The sequence below is a fragment of the Aythya ferina genome, assembly GCF_964211825.1.
Source record: "Aythya ferina genome assembly, chromosome: 1".
In the NCBI taxonomy this organism is placed as follows: Eukaryota; Metazoa; Chordata; class Aves; order Anseriformes; family Anatidae; genus Aythya; species Aythya ferina.
Window position 1 is genome coordinate 151,910,135 of NC_140296.1, and position 18,216 is coordinate 151,928,350.

At 52.9% G+C, this 18,216-nt stretch overlaps 2 protein-coding genes across 17 annotated transcripts in view; both read right to left on the minus strand.

Annotated features, from left to right (window-relative positions):
* RBFOX2 (RNA binding fox-1 homolog 2) overlaps positions 1 to 7,036 on the minus strand; it is a 157,711-nt gene extending 150,675 nt beyond the window's left edge. For 3 of the 14 annotated variants that reach the window (XM_084502526.1, XM_084502513.1, XM_084502519.1), the window contains exon 1: positions 6,730 to 7,028. In XM_084502526.1, the coding sequence (XP_084358652.1) occupies positions 6,730 to 6,918 (189 nt within the window). In that variant the 5' untranslated portion in view covers positions 6,919 to 7,028. Of the gene's footprint in view, positions 1 to 6,729 lie in introns of all 14 variants that reach the window. The other 11 variants (XM_084502515.1, XM_084502525.1, XM_084502527.1 and 8 more) reach the window with 9 other exon arrangements.
* Positions 7,037 to 14,820: 7,784 nt separating this feature from the next.
* The window catches only part of MYH9 (myosin heavy chain 9), a gene marked incomplete at its 3' end in the record, with an annotated part of 68,700 nt that continues 65,304 nt past the window's right edge, over positions 14,821 to 18,216 (minus strand). For 2 of the 3 annotated variants that reach the window (XM_084502271.1, XM_084502272.1), the window contains exons 38-41: positions 17,523 to 17,731; positions 16,996 to 17,104; positions 16,533 to 16,705; positions 14,821 to 16,359 (exon numbers count right to left, since the gene is read on the minus strand). In XM_084502271.1, the coding sequence (XP_084358397.1) occupies positions 16,239 to 16,359; positions 16,533 to 16,705; positions 16,996 to 17,104; positions 17,523 to 17,731 (612 nt within the window). Of the gene's footprint in view, positions 16,360 to 16,528; positions 16,706 to 16,995; positions 17,105 to 17,522; positions 17,732 to 18,216 lie in introns of those variants that run through there. The other variant, XM_084502273.1, reaches the window with a different exon arrangement.

Sequence of the window (18,216 nt, forward strand, 5' to 3'; positions counted from 1 at the left end):
CGAAACTCCTGCTAGATTTAATAGCGCTTTCGGTGAGTGCTATCCATCTGAAGCCCTCTTGGAGATGAAGTCATCTACAAAAACCTACAGCGTACGACCGCACGATTCAGACCCCACAAGGTGCCCTCTTGTCACATCTCAGGGGACGTTCAGATCTCGGTGGACCAGCAGAAGGGAGGCCAGGCCGTGTTTCACTGCCTCAGTTTCCCCACCCAGCTTCACTCCACGGCTATGCAGGGCTTTGGCCTGGAAGCAGACACAGGGAAGCGGCCTCTTGGAGAGAATTTTAATCCGGGAGAGGATAAAATAAGAAAGGAAACGGAGAAGCCCTTTAACGCACGCTCTTCCCCTTCATTTCTTCTTCCCACGAGAAGGATGCAAAGCCACAAAAGAGAAACAACAACAACAAAAAAAATCAAAGCGAGGCAGGGACTGCTCAGAAGCACCCTCCCATGTGCTGCCTACAGAGCCTACAAAACCCCAGGGCTGGAGGGCGAAGGCGCCCCGCGGAGCCCGGCTCTCCCAGCGCCTCACCAGCAACCTCCAGCAGCAAATTATAGGCCCGGGATTGCAGCTCCAGCCCCTTCCCAGCCCACGCGGCACTAAATCAGGCCTGGCACGCGAAGCCTTGGTGGGATTTCACCCCCGGGCATCACACCCTGTGGTGAAGATCCCCCCCTCTGGCAGCAGCAGGGGCAGAGCTCCGCGGAAAGCCGCGGCGCAAAGGAGGGCGCTGCAAGAAACCTGAGCTGCATCCAGATCCCAGGGCCTCAAAGCCTCAGGGGAGAATATTTTGATATTTGCAACACGCAGGAACACCACATAAGGTTGCTTCTTTAGCCTCGCTATTAAAGGAAATTTAGCTCCATGCAGCCACAGGGTAAAAAAGCGCCACAGCCTTTTTTGTTTTTTTTTTTTCCCCACCCCTTAAATGGCGCGTGTTTTTCCCCCATTTCTATGCTAAGTAATACTTCGCGTTATTGCCGAGGTAATTACGAGCAGATAAAACCCAGGAAAGTCATAAAGAAAAAGCAACAACCGCTTGTAGCCCACACTCTTTGAAGCAAGCATCCAATTTTCCTCCACGGCGAGCTCTCCTAGACAAAGGCGGCGACAAGAAACGGCAACGGGAAGGCGCAGCCACTTCACCAGCATCCCACTGCCCTCCACAAGAGACACGAGCACGAGATCTCACGGCCTCGTCTCCGATTGCTACGAATCACCGGCCCACGCCCCGAAGGTTAGGAGGTGGCAATGGCCGAGCTGGTTGAACAGCAGCGTCTCGCCGGGCTGCTCTGCCCAAAAAGACGCTGGACCGGGCTCGACTTCAGCTGCTGTCCCCCATTAAACAACGGGATTGTTGCTGCGGGTGCAAATGGGACCAGGAACGGCTCACGAGCGACTTCCCAAACATCCTGGGCATCATCCAGAAGCGAGAACTCATCCTATAAACGTCAAGATGTGATGGTCCCTCCTCAGAGAAACCAGGGGCATGGTCCTGGAGGTATCCCAGCAGGGTTTTGCGGCACAGCACAGCGAGGGTGTGACAAGGGGCACTGCGGGCCAGGATGGCCATACAGCCCAAACCCCGCAAGGACCAAGGCCTGGCAGGTTACAGCCTTTCCAAAACATCCTGTAGGGATGGAGGCTTGCTCCTGAGAGAGAAACAGGGGAATGCGGGAGCATCCTGGGGAAGAAGACGTGATATTCTTTCAGAGTATGAGATCTCTCTCAAAATAGCACTTCCCTGAGTTTAGAAAAGACTGCAGGCAAAATTAAATTTACTGGAGAGCAAAGGCAGCGAGGGCCCGAAACGCGGTCAAGCAGCTCTAATCCCTAAACATCGGGATTATCTCATGACAGCTACACTCCAGCCTCCATTCAATGGCACTGCAAAATGTAGATCAACAGGATGCTTCAATGAGCTGGAACTCGTTACCTCTAATTGCTTCTCTCACTTCACTTCTGGACGTCCCTCTGATCCCCTAGCCACGTCGTTTCAAAAGTGCACACGGAGAGGTCAAGGAATAGCCAAGACGGGCAAATTACATAGCAGGTTTCCAGTCGGCCAAAATGCCGGCCCTCCTCTTTCACTTCGTACGAAAGTTTGGGCTTGCCCCGCGTCACAAGACAAGCCAGGAGCACAAAACGAGGGGTTTTAGAGCACTTCCAACCGGTGTGACCCCAAACACCCTCCTGGGGGGCAGCGATTTTGCAAGCTACCAGCGCCCCGTCCTTCGGCTGCCGTCTTTGGGGGCCCGGACCACACGCAGAGCCCAGCTCAGTATCACTTCCACACATCTCCCACCACTGCCCAACCTGGCTTTGGCTTCCCTCCCACTACTGCAAACAAAGCAGTTATTTTTTTATTATTATTTTATATTATTTTTATTACCACTGCCTCCTTTGCCTCTCCTGTGCCCTGGTTTTCCCGCTGCCACCGGGCTCCCTGCAGCAGAACAGCTGGGAGCCCTCGGCGCAGCCACCACGTGGCACCCTGAAAGCAGAGGTGTGAACCCCAAATGACAAAGGAGGAGGTGGGAGCCCTGCTGGTGAGGTCTCTGGGTGGAAAAGACGACGGAGAGTACTTCATGGCACGCCGGTCCGAGCTCAGCTGCGACCGCGAGGTGGGCAGCCCCAGCAGAAAGGGCAGGGAGAGCCCAGGCTTTCTGCAAAACGCCAGCACGCTCGTGTTTCTCAATGGGAACCCTGAAAAGGACAAATTAACCAGCATATGTGTACAGCTGGTACTCGCGCTCAGAAGGAAACCATCTCCTGTAGAGCCAGACCTCTGTTCGGCTTCCAGCCTCTCAACTCCGGCCATCACCTTTGAACACAAACCTCTGAAACCCAAAGAGAAAATACCGACAGAGCCTGTAGGGGTACTAAAGTATCCTGAATGCTTTCCTCGAGCTTTCCATTTTCCTGAGTGTGGCAGGAAAAGAGCCAACTTTAAAGTGCTCTCAGCATCTCTGTAATCCCGACTCCGAGCCTGCGCGCCAAAAAAGTTTTCTTTGAACTGGAGATTTTCTGAAGTCTTCCCAGACCGTGTCAGGTAACTCCTAACACTCCAATATTTAGGAAAAATAAAATAAGTAAGACAAAAGCAAAACAGAGAAGCAACAACAAACTAGGAGGTGATTCATTATGCCTCAGCCCCCTGGCAATAGTCTGTCCAAGCAGCATCCCAGGAAACCTCATCCTGGATCCAAGGCAGGGGTCAGCTTTTAAAGGCTGGAGCTGCATTTCTTTCCTGAAACGTGGCTCCACATCTCTTTAGGAGAATGGCCACACCGTGAATAATAAGGAGGAAAAACTAACCTGACAGCACGGCGTTTCCGTGATTTACTGGAACTAGATGTTCTCCTCCACGAGATTTAGAAATACAGATTTCCACAGGGTCACTCGCAGTGCAAAAGCTGTTATTCACAGCCCCCCTTCTGCTTTATGGCCCCTGTCAGCCCTCCTACTTGTAAAACCCAAACCCATCTTTGGAAACTAGTAGCAGGTTTGTTTCTTGCCCTCCTCTGAAGCACCATTAAAGGGCCGTAGCTTGAACTGGGACACCGAGGGGAGCGTGCTGGTGCTCTTGCTCGTATTGATATCCCTCCTGGGTACGTAGCTAGTGTGCTTTGCTTGAGGTTAAGCAGACGGCTAGATTTCAGACCAAACAGGAATTTTCTCCCCAGTCAAATTGGCAATAGCTGCTGGATCCCTGCCCTCTCCCTCTGCAGGAGCCTTCACTTTCATCCTGGGATCAACCAGGAATCTCCATCTCCCCAGCCTCCTACCACAGCACCAGCAATGCCCCTGCTCCTCCCTTCAGTCCAAGGTGTCCCGCCTTCATCCTAGAGGGATTCGAGCTGGTAGAGGGTGTTAAAGAGCATCTTCTGGCTCACAGCAGGAGGAGAAGCAGCGTGGATTTTCTTGCGGAGCGAAGACTTATGGTCTATTACATCATTATTTAGTCGCGGGGCACTGATCTCAGCAACACCAGGCATTTTTATGAACCCTACGCAGACCTGCCTGAACGGCCCCACAAAGTCACCCGTCACTGCCTGGAGAAGTTGACAGGGACTAGGTAAGGTAAGCTGCACTAACAGCCTTCCCTGACCAGCCACATTTACCACTGACCGGCTCACACTTTGCACCTCAGTCCTGCCACACTGCTCTCAGGCACAGCTCAATGCGCCAACCAGGCTGGACCTCATAACACAGCCAAATCAAAATTCACCCTGGGTACCAAATGGTCAGTTGATCAACTCGTTCAGCCTTGTGCGATACAACCAGAAAATAATTCAATAACAACTCCCTACAGCAGCATGAGCCGGCTGGTACGCTTCCAGCACCCTGATGGAGAAGGTGAATGCTGCGCCGAGGCGTGACACCCTCATCTGCAGCTCCAAAGAGAAAGAAGGGACCCGTCCCAGCTAACCACAACATTTCCCTCCTCCTCCTCCAAGAGGCTTTCAAAGACAAGATCATCGCACTGGTCCTTTCTCTTCCATCTGTGCAGCAGTCGACCTCTTCCGAAAAGCAGCAAACACAGCTGCATCAACAACTGCATTTGGGTGCAGTGACTTAAGCCAATATAACTTTTTTTTTTTCCCCTCTCTTAGGGTCTATTTTTACCCAGACCAGCAAGCTGATCCAAATGATTCAACTCATCCAAGCCAGCAAATGGAGCCAGCTCCTCGCTAGTATCTAAACAGTTAAGAAGCAGAGGTACCTTTGGGGCTGCTCTTTTCCAAAGCTTACAAACACATCCAAATACTTCCAGGAGACATTCCTGGCTGGTGGTGTTTGGTTTTTGCCACTTAGGGACCTCAGGGAGCTAAACAGCAGCAGCTCGCGCTGGACCTATTCCTCCCACGCCGCGATTAACTAAAATATGTCCCAGAAGCAGATAGCAGCCATGATCCGATTTGTCCCAATCCCAACTCAAGCAGCTTTACACCACCCTCCTAACGAGATCAGCACTGGCCAAGCACCATTTATCCAGCCTGATCAGAGATGGATTAGATAATGAAACCCTAACTGCATAAGCTGTCTGAGCACGCTCGCCTGAGATAGCAGAAAACAAGCAGCCCAAAAAAAATAAATAAATTAAGGGATACTTCAAGCTTAAAAGCACGCTTTGCTCCAAGATCTTAGTAACCAGCTACTATCTTGTCTCCCTGCGGGCTACGTTTGGTATTTCATGTTAACAGACCAAAAAAAAAAAAAAAAAAACACAAGACACCGCTATTAGTCTTACGGTTGCATCACTAATTGCTATAGCTAAACGATTTCTTTCAGCAACAGAAGCCGTACACATGTCCTGAGCCATCAGTGTGTACGAGCTGTGCACGGAAGGCACCGCAGCAAGCACGGCACCCCGGGATCCCTCCCAATCAGCCTCGAAACACGAGGTCACGGAGTTTACGCAGCAGCAGCAGCCTGTGGCTCTGGAGCAGGAAGTAGAAAATTGACAGGATCTGCAGGAAAAACAAGGTACAACAGTTGCTGGTGTTATTTCCAGCTTCCAGAAAGCCTCTAGTACATATGAAAAAAAAAAAAAAAAAAAAAGAATAGGCTCTTTATTCCTCTCGTAAGCATTACGTACAGTTAAACATAGAGAATTTGCTACAAGAGAACCCGTTATTTCCCAATAAAGTGCTTCTAAAGTCAACACTATCTGAGCAGAAATCCTCGTGAAAGGCCACCCTGTGTTATGCTTTGACTTTAAGGTACAAAGATATAGGATTTCAAAACATTCGAGCACACGTCTTCCTGGCGCAGAAATCATTTGTACGACTGGCTTCGACTTTGGCGTTGTGTGCTTACAACCCGGACCCGGTTCTCCAAACAAACCAACCACTCTCCTCAGCCCTAAAAAACGTCACGGGAAACTTCTGGCCAAAACAGAGCGCATGGATGCTCCACTGCCTATGTACACGTACATATGAAGATGTTCATCCTTTATATTGAAAAGACTGAAGAATCTTTTCGTATGTGTATATACGGAAAGATGAAAATTACACCAAGAACATCAAGTAACTACAGCAGGGGGCTCCTGGTCTGGAGACCGGTCATATTGGCCATAAATGTTTCATCCTAAACCTGGACTATTCATAGCATTTCTCTGCGTAATTTCTCTGCTGTTTGCCAGCGTTTGACATGGAAACCCAGCCTGATGCTCTGCTCGGAGCCACGCTCAACCCCTGCTCCTGCTAACGGGGCTGCACACCGCTGTGGGAGTCCCACGTCTGCACGCCGCGATCCTACTACCGCGTAGCAATCCCTGAGCACTTTCAGAACCAAGCAGAGCATTTGCTGGGGATAGAAACCGTGCTAGCGTACGTGGATAAAAATAAGAATAATAATAATTTTAAGACTGGTTGAAGTCTCTTTGTAGGGAGGTGGAGGCACCAGTGGAGGTGCTGGCCTGTGTGGATGCCAGCGGGTGTAGCACCAGCTGCAAGAAATGGGTGCATCCCTGCAGGGCAATGACCCTAATTCCCAATTGCACGAGGTGTGGGTGCTCCTGGGGCTCCTTTTGGGTTTGGGCTGGTGGCGAAACACCGACTCCAGGGATGTTGGAGCTGGCTGCGATGCCACGAGGGGGGCACCCCCTTGGGGTGCTTGGATACCCCAAAAGGGCTCACCCCAGCGAGCCAAGCACCCCAGGAGCGAACAAAAGGGACCCCCCTTGGGGTGCCCCCACCCTCCCTTTCACCCACCCCCTACCTGCATGCCGCCACCCTCGGCCTCCGCCTCGGTGCGCAGCCTCTTGCTGTGGCCGCCCTCGGCTCCGTCCCCGCCGGGCATGGGCTGCTCGGGCTCCGGCTCCCGCTTGACGCCGCGGGCGGCCAGGAGCTGCGGCTGCTGCTGCTGCTGCTGCTGCTGCTGCTGCGGGGGCTGGCTGCCCTCCGCCATCCGCACCGCCGGAGCCCCGGCCGCCCCCCGCCGCGGTGGCCCCGCTGTCAGCGCGGAGGACGATGATGAAGAGGAGGAGGAAGATTGAAAGGGAAAAGTGGGGGGGGGGGGGAGGGGGGAGGGACGGGGGCGCCGCGGCCCCGGAGGCGGCGCGGGCGCGGCGGGCTCGGAGCCACCCGAGCGGCTCGGGGAGGGAGGGGAGGGAGGGGCCGAAGCCCCTCGGCAATCTCCGGAAGCGGCCGCCCCCGGAGCCGAAGCGGCGCGACCCCCGCTCGGCAACCTTCGGAGGGAGGGGTGAGGGGCGGGGCTATAAGGAAAGGGGGTGGGGTTAATGGGGAAAGGGGCGGGGCCGCCGCGGGGAGCAGGGAGGCCGTGAAAATGGCCGCCGGGGGCTGGCTGCGGGCACGGCCCTGAGGAGGGGGCGGGTGGTGGTGGCGGCCCCAAGCGTGGTGCTCGCTGTTAAAAAGCGCCTGGAGCGGGGTGTGCCTGTCGCTGGCTGGCAGCACACACAGGCTCGGCTCCTCCCGTGGCAGGGGGATGTCTTATTTGTGTTACACACTCAGTGCAAAGCATCCCCGTCCTCTCCATCTCCCCCCTGCTCCCACCGCCAGCCCTGCCAGGAGAGCTGGCAGTCCCCCACGCAGGTCCCTCGGTGACTTGTTTTCGGCTGGTGGTCCCCTCACAAAGCCCCCAGCTCTGGGATGGGGTGCCCACCCCAAGAGAGCTGCCGTGACCCCACAGCCGAGCAGCCCCACGGTTGCTGCACGCCAACGCTTGCTCCGTGACGTGACCGCCCTGATCCTTCATCTCTTTGTTTTCTCCGTCTCTTTCCATTTCCACTTTAAATAAATAAATAAATAAATAAATAAAAAGATTAATGAATTAATCTTCACAGTATGCGCGTGGGGTAGGTGTTATCTCCATTGAACAGAAGGGATACGAGGTATTCCTGAAGTCACAAAAAAAAAAGCTTTTTTTTGAGCTGGGACCACAAACTTAATCTGTAGGTTTCCTTTCGCACCACCCGGCTGCCTTTCAGGTGCTTGTCCGTGACATCTGAGACATACTAAGCAGACAGCTGCCTCTGCCCTTAACCCCTTCCCTCTGCCTTGCACCCCTCCTGCCTGCGACTCCTCCTCACCATTGCTTCATGCATGAGTTCGCAGAGCCCTCCTCGGTGCCTGGACTTTGGCAGGTCAACGAGAGGCAGCTGTAACAAATGCTACCTCTCTGAAGCTGGTGTGAAGAGTGTCTATCTGAACAAATCCGTACCGTTTTAGAATAAAGATCATTTGGGTTGTTTTGCCTTTTTTTTTTTTTTTTTTTTTTTTTCCACAGAAAGACTCCCTGTGAAGGGATTCCTTGAAGGAGCCAGCATGTGTCTGTGGTCCCCCTGGGCTGGAGTTCGGGTGCCATCAGGGCTCGGGGTGTGAAAGGTCGGGGTGTGAAAGGTCCATGGAGTACAAAGAGCTGTGTCCGCTGCATGCTCTGATGGAGCCGGGGCGGTGACTCATGGAGCCGTGAGGCACGGGCACGAAATGAGGCACAAACACAGCTATTAGTCTCTGGCCCAAAGGCAGAGAAATCATTAGGAGACAGTTCAAAGCAAGCCTCTCCTCCCCGCCACCACAACTGAGGGAGGTTTCTCAGTGCTGCCGTGGTCTACGCAGCACGCCTCGTCCCGCTGACCGCAGCGGCTCCCTCTCGGCCTTGCAGCCCCCGTGCAGCTTTGCCCCTCTCCCTCCTTCTAGGTCTGCCTCTCCACTGAGCAGGTCAGGGAGATTCAGCAGCTTGCCCAACCCTGCCCATTTCATCTGTTCCCCTCCTGGTAGCCAGGCTTTTGGAGCCACAAGCGGGACTACTTTCAGCCATAGTCCCTCAGGTAACGAAGTGCTGCCAAGGCGCAGCTCCAGCCTGCCCTTTGCTCCTGGCTTCACAGGAAGCGGTGCTAGAGCTTTCCCTTAGCAGCGAGCGTTTCTCCTTGCTTATCTCTGGGCTGGCCCTTTGGTGCGAAATTTTATTTGCACAGGTTGCTCACACAGCCGTCGTTCAGCAGCTCGGCACCCACGGGGCACCCGGTCTTTTGCCAGGGATGCCGCTTGCACTGAGGACTCCTGGTTTCATCGAGCACCCGGCACCTCAGCGACCTACCTCCACCGCCAAGAGCTCAGGGCAAAACCTTCCCTGCCTCCTTGTTTTCCTGCCTGCTTCGAGTGGGCTGTGCTTCCGTGGGGTGTCGTCGTGTGCTAAGTTTGTGTCGTTTTGAGTACACCGATGCTGCTAAAGCTGCACGACACCTGCAGTGCAGATGCAGTTATCGACTTCCACACAGATAACATAAAAATGTCTTCTGCTTCTGCTTGTAAGACGGGGAATAAAGCAGGTGCTCCTGCACCTCTAATACAAAGGGGCCTGATAACTGCTTCCGTGAAAGAGTCACGGGCTCCCTAAAACATATAGGAAGCTGTGTGGGGATCGTGTCAAGGAAACCAAAGGCCTTTTGCTTTCGCATTGAGACAGTGGGGCAGCATCGGAGGGGCTCCTGCCCTGCTGCTGGGGTACTGGGCAGTGTGGGCAAACAAACGGGCAGCGCTAATCAGGCTTTGCAACTGCTCCTTTCCACGTCTGCCAGAGGCTGTGCTGCTGGAGAAGGGCAAGTGCCCAGCCGGAGACAGCCTGCACTGGCCGCGGAGCAGGCAGACAAAGCAAAGGACAAAGCAAAACACCCATCCTGGGAACAGAAGGGTTTTTATCGTGTTAACTCCAGTTTGTTTTCGCCGAAGCGCCCCGTCTGTTAGGGCCCCTTCGCTACAACTCAATTTGCTCCGTGGCTGAGCCGCGGAGCGGAGGCCGCTTCTTCCTCACTAATCAGGTTATTGGAAAGCACCTCGGGGCGCATTGTTGGACACAAAATGCCCGGCTAAGCTGCTCCTTAGCAAGGCCGAGCCAGCCAGAGGAGCGATGCCCCTGCACAGAGACGAGCCCACGGATATTTCCTCCTCCCTCTCCGAGGCGGGATGAGGCGGTGTGTGCGCCCTGATGCTTCCCAGCTGTCGGAGCCTTCCCTCGAGGCTGTGCGAATTGCAACAGCACGGATGACGCCTCGGGGACGCGAGCCGTGGCTCCGGGCTTGCTCCAGCTTTTCGCTATTCCAAACATTTCGCAGGGCCCCTCCTCTGCTGCTGCTCAAGTTTTAGCCCTTTGTGCACTCGCGGCGCTCGCAGGCTTTTCCAGTTCCATTCCTCAGATTTTCCTTGGTCTCAACTTTCAACTGAAAGAAATTTCCACGTGTCCAGGCGGGCTTGCTCAACTTTCCAGCTCGCAGCCCGTGCCTGATGGCTGACTCCGCCTGCTGGCTGCTCAGCACTCCGGCATTGCTACCAGAAGAGCAGGGAGATGTATCCCGCACCCTCGTCACAAACCCGTACCCTTTTGCGTGTTTTCTGCAGGAGATTATCAGCTTTCCCTTGAACAGAAAGGAGCTGTGCGAATTTATCATAGCACCGCACCGATACTGTGCTGACACACCAACAAGCACTTGTAATCTGATTTTACTCTTTCATTTATTGCTGGTACAACACACATTTCAAATAAGATTTGAAAACATACTTTTTTTTCCCTTTCTTTTAAACTAGAAATAGTTACTGCCTCGCTGGCTTCGTATCCAAGTCACAAAACAGTGATAAAACACGATAAATACTCCATGTACAAGCCAAAAGGATGTTTTCAAAGTTAGGCAAACCCCTCTTAATAAGGAAAATCCCCTAAACGTGCCACATCTGCACTGATCCTAAGAGTTCACATAACAAAACGATGCTTGCATGAGCACGGAGCCAGCTGGGTCAAGAGGACCGACTGTCAGAGCACAGAGAAATCCTTTTCTCGGGATTCAGCGTGACATTTAGGTGCTTCCCTAACCCAAGAAACATCATGGCAATCAGTGAGGTTATCGGCAGGCTTCTGGGCAGGGTGGGTGCTTCGATCCTGGGCTGAATCGGGGCTGCACCTCGCATGCGGTGCCGGGCGGCTTGCAGGCTCCAAGCATGCCAGCCTGCCCTGCCACTTGCCAGGGCTCTCTTATCTCCAGGAAAACGCAATTATTTCAAATGCGATTTGGAGCCCCCACCGAAGCAGCCCTAACCCTCTCTCCCCGAGCTACAGAAAATCCAGACGGCGCATAATCCACTGCAGGAAACGCGAACGCCTAATGCAATTTTATAGGCGGCCGAAGGGTGCCAAGTGTGCTAGCCCAGACAATGGGCTGCGGATTTCTGCAGGGAAAACAAGCCCCAAAAAGGGGCGGGGGGGGTGGGGTGGGGAGGGTGCTGGAGCCGCAGCTCCTCTCGGTGCTCCTCAAACCTCAGGAACCTCAAGCTGCGGCTGCTGGCGCCGCGGGCTGCAGAAACCCAGCCATATTTAGGCATGTTTTCCAGCCCCAGCTCCTACTCCTCCTGAGCAGGAGGGCGAGCGGGGCTGTAGCTTCAAACCAGAATAAAACCCTCCCCTCCTGGGCGAAATGCAGTGACAAAACTGTGGTGGATTCCCTGACCGCGTGGGGGACACCCGAAACCCGCTGCGGGGCGTGGGGCTGCCCCTGCCCGCTCCCCCCATGGGTTTTATTAATGCTTTATTAATGTCCTTGATACGAGTTCACGCTCAGATGGGAGCTAGGCTGGGTCGGGTAACGGGCCAAAACGTGGAACAGGGAAATTGCAACAGCCTCCCAAGCCTGCGCCATAAATTCAGGCAATTTAGGGCGGAGGGGAAGGCCGGGAGCAACCCGGGTGCATTCCTCAGCAGCGGGAGCGCGCAGGTAGGGCACCAGCCCATAACCACGTCACACTGAGGGGGTCGCTGCTGTTTTAGCACCCAGACGCACTGACGATGTTTTTTTAAGGAGGTTTTCTGCCCCCGGTTTCCATTCTGCAGCCGCCAGCTTGTTTGGGTGCCTCAGCTGCGCGCCCGCCTTCTGGCCTCAGCGCCCCTCCTGCGGTGTTTGCTCAGAGGTTAATCACAGGACCCGCGATGGACTTTGCCCCAGATGATATCCACGCAACGCAAACCGACGTAGACGTGCCTGCACGCACGAATATATCGGCGTATATACACCAGGGAGCGCTGGGCCCAGCTCCGGGCCCACGCTGCTGGGGCCCAACCGAGCCCTCAGGTGCTGCTCACGGGTGGCTGGGGCCCTGGCTCCCTAGAGGCAGCACCCCTCACCCCTCTGCTCGTTGTTTTTCCCTTCCTCATTTTTCCTGCAGCAGGAACTTTCCCCCGGGAGCCATTAAGTAGGAGAAGGGCCACGAGGAGAAGCGGGAGCCAGGGGCTCAGCTCGCAAACAGGCACAAATTCCCCCCCTCTGCTGCCAGAACCGCACCAAACAGCCCCGCGCTGCTCCTTGGCTGCCATAGGGGCCAAAGCAACACGTTGTGGGGTGCTCCCGCAGGGTGCATGGCCAAAAGCAGGCACGGCAGCTCCATCTTTCCCTTACCAGTGCTCGGATTTGGCTCTTTAGATGGGGCTGCGACAGCGAGGAAGAGCGTGCGGATGCCTCCCGCCAGGGCTCTTCCCACGGCTGCGCCTGCTCCAGGCGGTTTCCTTCCTCTGCCCCATGGCCAGGAAAGGCGTTGGCCATGATCCAGCGAGCAGGACCATGAATGATATCTCCAGACAGCGCTGCCTGCTTCCTCTGGATGCCCCCCAACAAGGGCACACGCAGTCAGGGTGGCTGAGTGCCCTACAAACCCCTCCAGAAGCTCACCCGCCCTGCCCCAGGGCCCCATCAGTCCCCAAACACCGCTGCGTGATCCCAGCCCTGCTGTGCCTGCTTGCACAGCCCCTGCGATGGGGCTTTGTCCCCACTGGGACTTTTTATGTCCACAAAGCCCTGCTTTAGCTTGGTCTTGTGCAAGGTCGGGGTGTGGAGCGATGGCTCCCTGCTATAAAAGGGCTTTAAGAGAGCAGCAATCCGTTTACCCTGAGCGATAGACCCTGCCATCACACCCTCTCTTCACACGGTTTCCATCAAAAGCCAATTAAGGCTGTGCTGAATGAAGCCACCCACAGCACAGCTCCAGATTAATTAGCAGCACAAAACTAAATTACGTGCAACGCAGGACCGCGAGGCCGGCCCCTCCATCATCATCACTTCTGTCTCCGTTTTTACTGGCTCAGCACGGCAGCAAGGTCTGGAGCATCACAAATTTAGGAGTGGAGGTTTGGTGGTTTGTTTTTTTTTCTTTTTTTTTTTCTTTTTTTTTTTTCCTCCTTTTCCTTCTGCTTTCATTCTAATTATTGGCAGCAGGAGAAGGAAAAAATGGTCCAGACTGACAGCGAGCTGTGTTCGCTGCCTGTCCGGGAGCTGGGAACACTGCCTCCAGCTGTGTGTGTGTGAGGCCGAGGTTCAGCAGAAGGTGCCCCAGGCAAATTTCACATCCAGGGCTCTTCGGGGAAGGCAGCGCAGCTGGGTCTTGCCAGCAGGGCTGGGACGAGGCAGCCTGGGGAGGGAAGGGAAGAGGGCAAAAATGGAACAGGACAAAATCCCTGCCCTAAACCTGGCAGCTGGCTGCAGCCAGGGTTCGGGGGGCCCAGCTGGGGGCTGAGGGCCCTTCACCTGCTTCACAGCATGGTCTCACAAACCTTTGTGCCGCCACAGCAGCCTGGTGCAGGAACAGCAATGCTTGAAACTAATTCCGCCACCAGCCCCTCTGTCTTCTCAAACTACACCCACGTGCCCCCTCCACTGAGACCCTCTCCAACGCCTAAGCTTTAGGGATCCACAGAGGAGCACCATGGGGCCAAGGGAACTTACGAGCTCAAGGCTGCGCTCCACAAAGCAGAAAATGTTGCGGGAGGCTGACTTCTGCCCTTCCACGGGGATGCAGAGAGGTGGAAAGTTGATGGGAAGTACTGTGCCAGTGGAAAAAAAATAAAAAATAAAAGCACACCCACATCCCTTTCCATCTTGCATCGGACAGGGCAGCAGCAGGCTGCTTGGTGGTTTGATTCTCGGTGAGACTTTTTCCCCCTTCTCAGCATTTGCTGAGCCCAATGCACCCTCTGGGGGCAGCAAACGTCCATGTGCACCTGAGCTGGTGAACACCAGCGCCCTTTCCCCACTCGCTGCTGCTCAGGCTCTGGTTTTCTCACCAAGGCTTAAATCTCTGCCAGCTGGGGACGATGTCAGGCCCCCAGGTGAGCTGCAAGCCCAGGTCTGCGGGTGTGATGCTGCAGAGACAGCGGTCAGGGCCCCAGAAGCTGCTCCAGCATCCTCAAGCTTCAGCGCAGCCTTGAAGGAGGAGGTCAGAGGGGCAGGTGCTGGTGCCACACGCTGTTTTTATGCATTTTTATACCAAAATACAGGGGTGTCTGGGGGCAGTTTAAGGGGCCTTGAACCCAAAGACAAATACAGCCACACGTTCCTTACTCAATTCTTGCCAAAATGTTACAAAATTCAAATTTCTACTGGAAACAGGCTGGAAGATGAATGAAAGGCAATTTTGCCAACCCATTGATGAAACAGACTTCTAGGCGTCTACCACCTCCTCCACTAACTTCACCTTCCAGTTACTCTCGAGATATAAAAGGAAACACAAGCAGGAGAATTTGTTTGCAGTTGTTAGTTACTGACTCAGAGACACCACCTTCAGCTCAGCCCAGGTTTGCAGCCTCATGTTTTGAACAGTTAACTCTGAACGCACACCCCCCAAGGCGAGTTATCTTCCTCCAAAATCCCCAGTGCCGGCCACTGCCAGCTGCCGAGGTACCACACCAAGGGCACGGTGACATCCCATTTCAGCAGCAGGGGATCCTGCAGCTCTGCTGCCCCGACCTTTGGGCAGCTGTGCTCACGCTCTTCACATCATCTAGAGAAGGAGGGAAAGGCAACACAGGCACACAGACTGCAGCACATGGATAATCTTTATTGGTAACATCAGTGGAGCACCAGTAATCCATTACTGACTGTAGTGGTGACACACAGCTGAGGCACATGCTAAGGCACTTGTACTATATAAAAAAAAAAAAAATTTTTTAATTTTTATTGTGACAGCAATTGGGACATGAGGCTCCTGCATTTAGAGCGCTTCAGGCATACAGTATGGCGCTTCATATTTAATTATTTTTACTTTGCTCATAAGTAGGTCTAAATGCAGCATATACAATACGGTTAGGAATACACGTAAAATCCAGCAACCAGTGTACGGTGTAGAAAAGTAAAGACTATCTATATATAACCATGGTCCCAATAGAAAGGCAGTGATAAAGACCTTTATTTTTTTTTTCTTAATTACTTATTACGAGAGATACAAAGGCCTTACATATATCTGTGCAGATTAAAGTTTTTTTTTTTAATATACTCTTAGTCAATGGTGCACAATAACTAATCCCAACCCCTGGTTATAGAGCAGGTGCAAGAGGCTTGGACATGTCAATAAAAGAGGGATTTCCCTCCCCTCATCCCCACCCCTCTGCCCACTACCCCAATTAAATTCCCCTAGATTCTATTACCATTAAATATATTTGGTCCCCCAGAGATTCTCAGACAAGCACGAGGACACCGTTCTGCTTCCCCAGCCTGTCATTAACTACTGGTCCACACTACCTTAGATGAAACCGCTCAGAGGCAGAGACACTAACAGGACATCATTGCACTTCAGAGATCTGTCCAGACAGTAAAATGAGGAGAAAGGAAGGGAGGAGGTTAAAAAAAAAAAAAAAAAAAAAAAAAAGACAACTTTGGCAAGTCTGCCAGGGAGACTTGTCCCAAGAGGAGCTTCCCTCTTCACCTCTCCCTGGAATCACGTGAAAGAAGGGTGAATTGCCATGGCCAAAGCACACCGTTTTTCCTGAAACTGCTCCCAAACCGTGTGGGTGGGCAGATTAAAAGTCTGAGGTCACTGAACATGATTGCCGAAAGCAAAGAGGGAGGGGAAAGAATACAGGAAGGAGCTTCCCTGCAGCTAAGATCTGAAAACAAAAAGGAGATTTACAGCAAAAATCTTTCCCTCACCCCGCTCCCTCCAAATCGTGTAAGGATTCACCAGCAGACATGGCACAGACAGTTCTACAGGACTTTGCAGTTGCCAAACTGCTGGTCAGATTTCAGAGCACTGACTCTTTGGCATTAAATACAAAGAGGATTAGGAAACTGGAAAGAGGAGGAAACTAGGAACACAGATGCCCAATGGCTCCAGATACAAAGAGCTGGGCTTACTCTGCCGATCCCTGGCCAATTAAAGAGGGTTTGCAGAAAGTCCAATGAAAGAGGAGAGGGTGGATGGGTCACTCCACCATGCGTAACTCGGGTAAAATGAGAGGATTTATTCAGTAGCTTTGGCATCGCCAGCATCTGCCTTGCCATCCACTTCCTCATCGGAGCACTCTCCTGTTGTACCCTTCCTGACAATTCGGCGTGTCACGACGAACGGCAGGTCCCCGCGCCTAGGGAAGGACAGACAGCACGTCAGTAAAACGAGATTTCACTGAGCTTACCAGACGTGGCAGGCTTTGGAAAAAACAGAGGAAGCCCCTGGCCGCACTGCTTCCTGTGGGCAGTTACAGCAAGCCTGTGCTGCGCCGGCTGTCAAGGTATCGCAGAAAATGCTCTGCCTTACCTGAGCTTGCTCTTGAGGGAGCTGACCTCTCTGTTCATCGCATCGGCTGTTTCAGTGGCATCCTCCAGCTCACGCTGCAGCTTCCTGCGGGATGCGTTGGCTCGCTGGGCCTCCTCCTCTGCTTCCTCAAGCTGGCGTTTCAGCTGCTTCAAGCGCATGTTCGCCTTGTCCGCCTGAGGGACGTAGGGGAAAAGAGATCAGCGTTTCCCCGGAGTTACACAGCCAGATACCTGAGTTTCCAAAGCCTCCCTTCCCTTCCTGAAGGAAGCTGCCTAAAACTCGACAGCTCCAAGCTTTTCCTTAAAAGCATTACATCTTCATCTTGTTATAGTGAGGGAGAAAGAAGAGAAACCCATAAGAAGGTTAATGCTAGAACCCTCTGAAATACAGAGGATGCCTCGATCATAGAAGGAAAATCTTCCCACCAGAAGAGTCAGCAGTGCTGCAAGGTAACCGTACACACCTGATCTTTGAATTGCTCAGCATTGCGCCTCTCATCATCCACCTGCAGCAAGATATCTTTCAGCTTCTTCTCGGCACGGCGCACCTGCTTGCTGGCAGCCTGGCGCTCCCTGCACAGAAATACAGTCACAGCTCAGACAAGAACTTCCTCCTCTTGTGCCCAAGCAGAAGAACTGACACGGGTAAGTTAAAAACAAAGACAGCAGAATTCTAATGTAGAAAAGAAGAAAACAAAAAAGAGAATGGGAGGCAATTTTTCCTAGAGGTGATAAAAAATACTGGACACAACTTGATACTGAAGCTACAGAGGAACAGCAAGAATGCATCACAGCTGCACCTTTACAAGTCTGGTCAAAGCTAAAAGTCTCTATAGTGAGAAACAAGGGAGGTTTGCCAAGATCTTACTTCTGCACTGCCCAGAACCTACGATGAAGCCCTTATTCAGACAAATCAGAATTTGTTCAGAAGGGTTTAAGATCCCAGAGAGGAAGGAGACTCAAAACAACTGGAGCTTCCGCTAGGACATACTTTGTCTCCATGTCCAACTGCTCTTCCAGCTGCACTATCTTGGCTTCCAAGGCTGTGATGGTAGCCTTGTACTTGGACTTCACTGCGCTCTCCATCTCCTGCAGTTTAAGCTTAAGCTCCTTGTTCTGGCGCTCCATCTGCTGGCGAGCGTTCTCGTTCTTCTGTGCGTTGCTCCGCTCAGCATTCAGGTCGGCATTCATCTGATCAATCTGTGGAGAGAAGCAGTACTTAGCAGATCGAGGGCTCCAGCCTGAAAGCAGGATATTTTTCTCAGACACACGCTGACATGCAAAGAAAAAGGACCCTCAGGGTGAGCTGAATATGTACAATAACTCTGCTGCAGGAGGAGCTGTCTGTAAACAAGAGATACGGACTACATCTCAAAATATCTTAGTTTATTCAGATTTTCAAAGTAATTGCTTGCGAAACAAGCTTATCAACCTCCTCTTAGGACTAAATTTGCCAACCACGTATATGGTGCCCTCTTGGGCGAAGGCCATGGTTTGGCACTTAACACAGTAATTACCAGTCCCAGTGAATTGCATCCATCCTGAAGGCAAGTGGATTCAATAAACGTGCTTTCCTCATTTATCACTTATTTGCTCTGTCTACTTTGACTACAAAGAAGCAGCTTAAAACTACTGACTTTCAAAGGTGAAAGGGCAAGAACTCAATCCACTTCCAATCCAGGGCT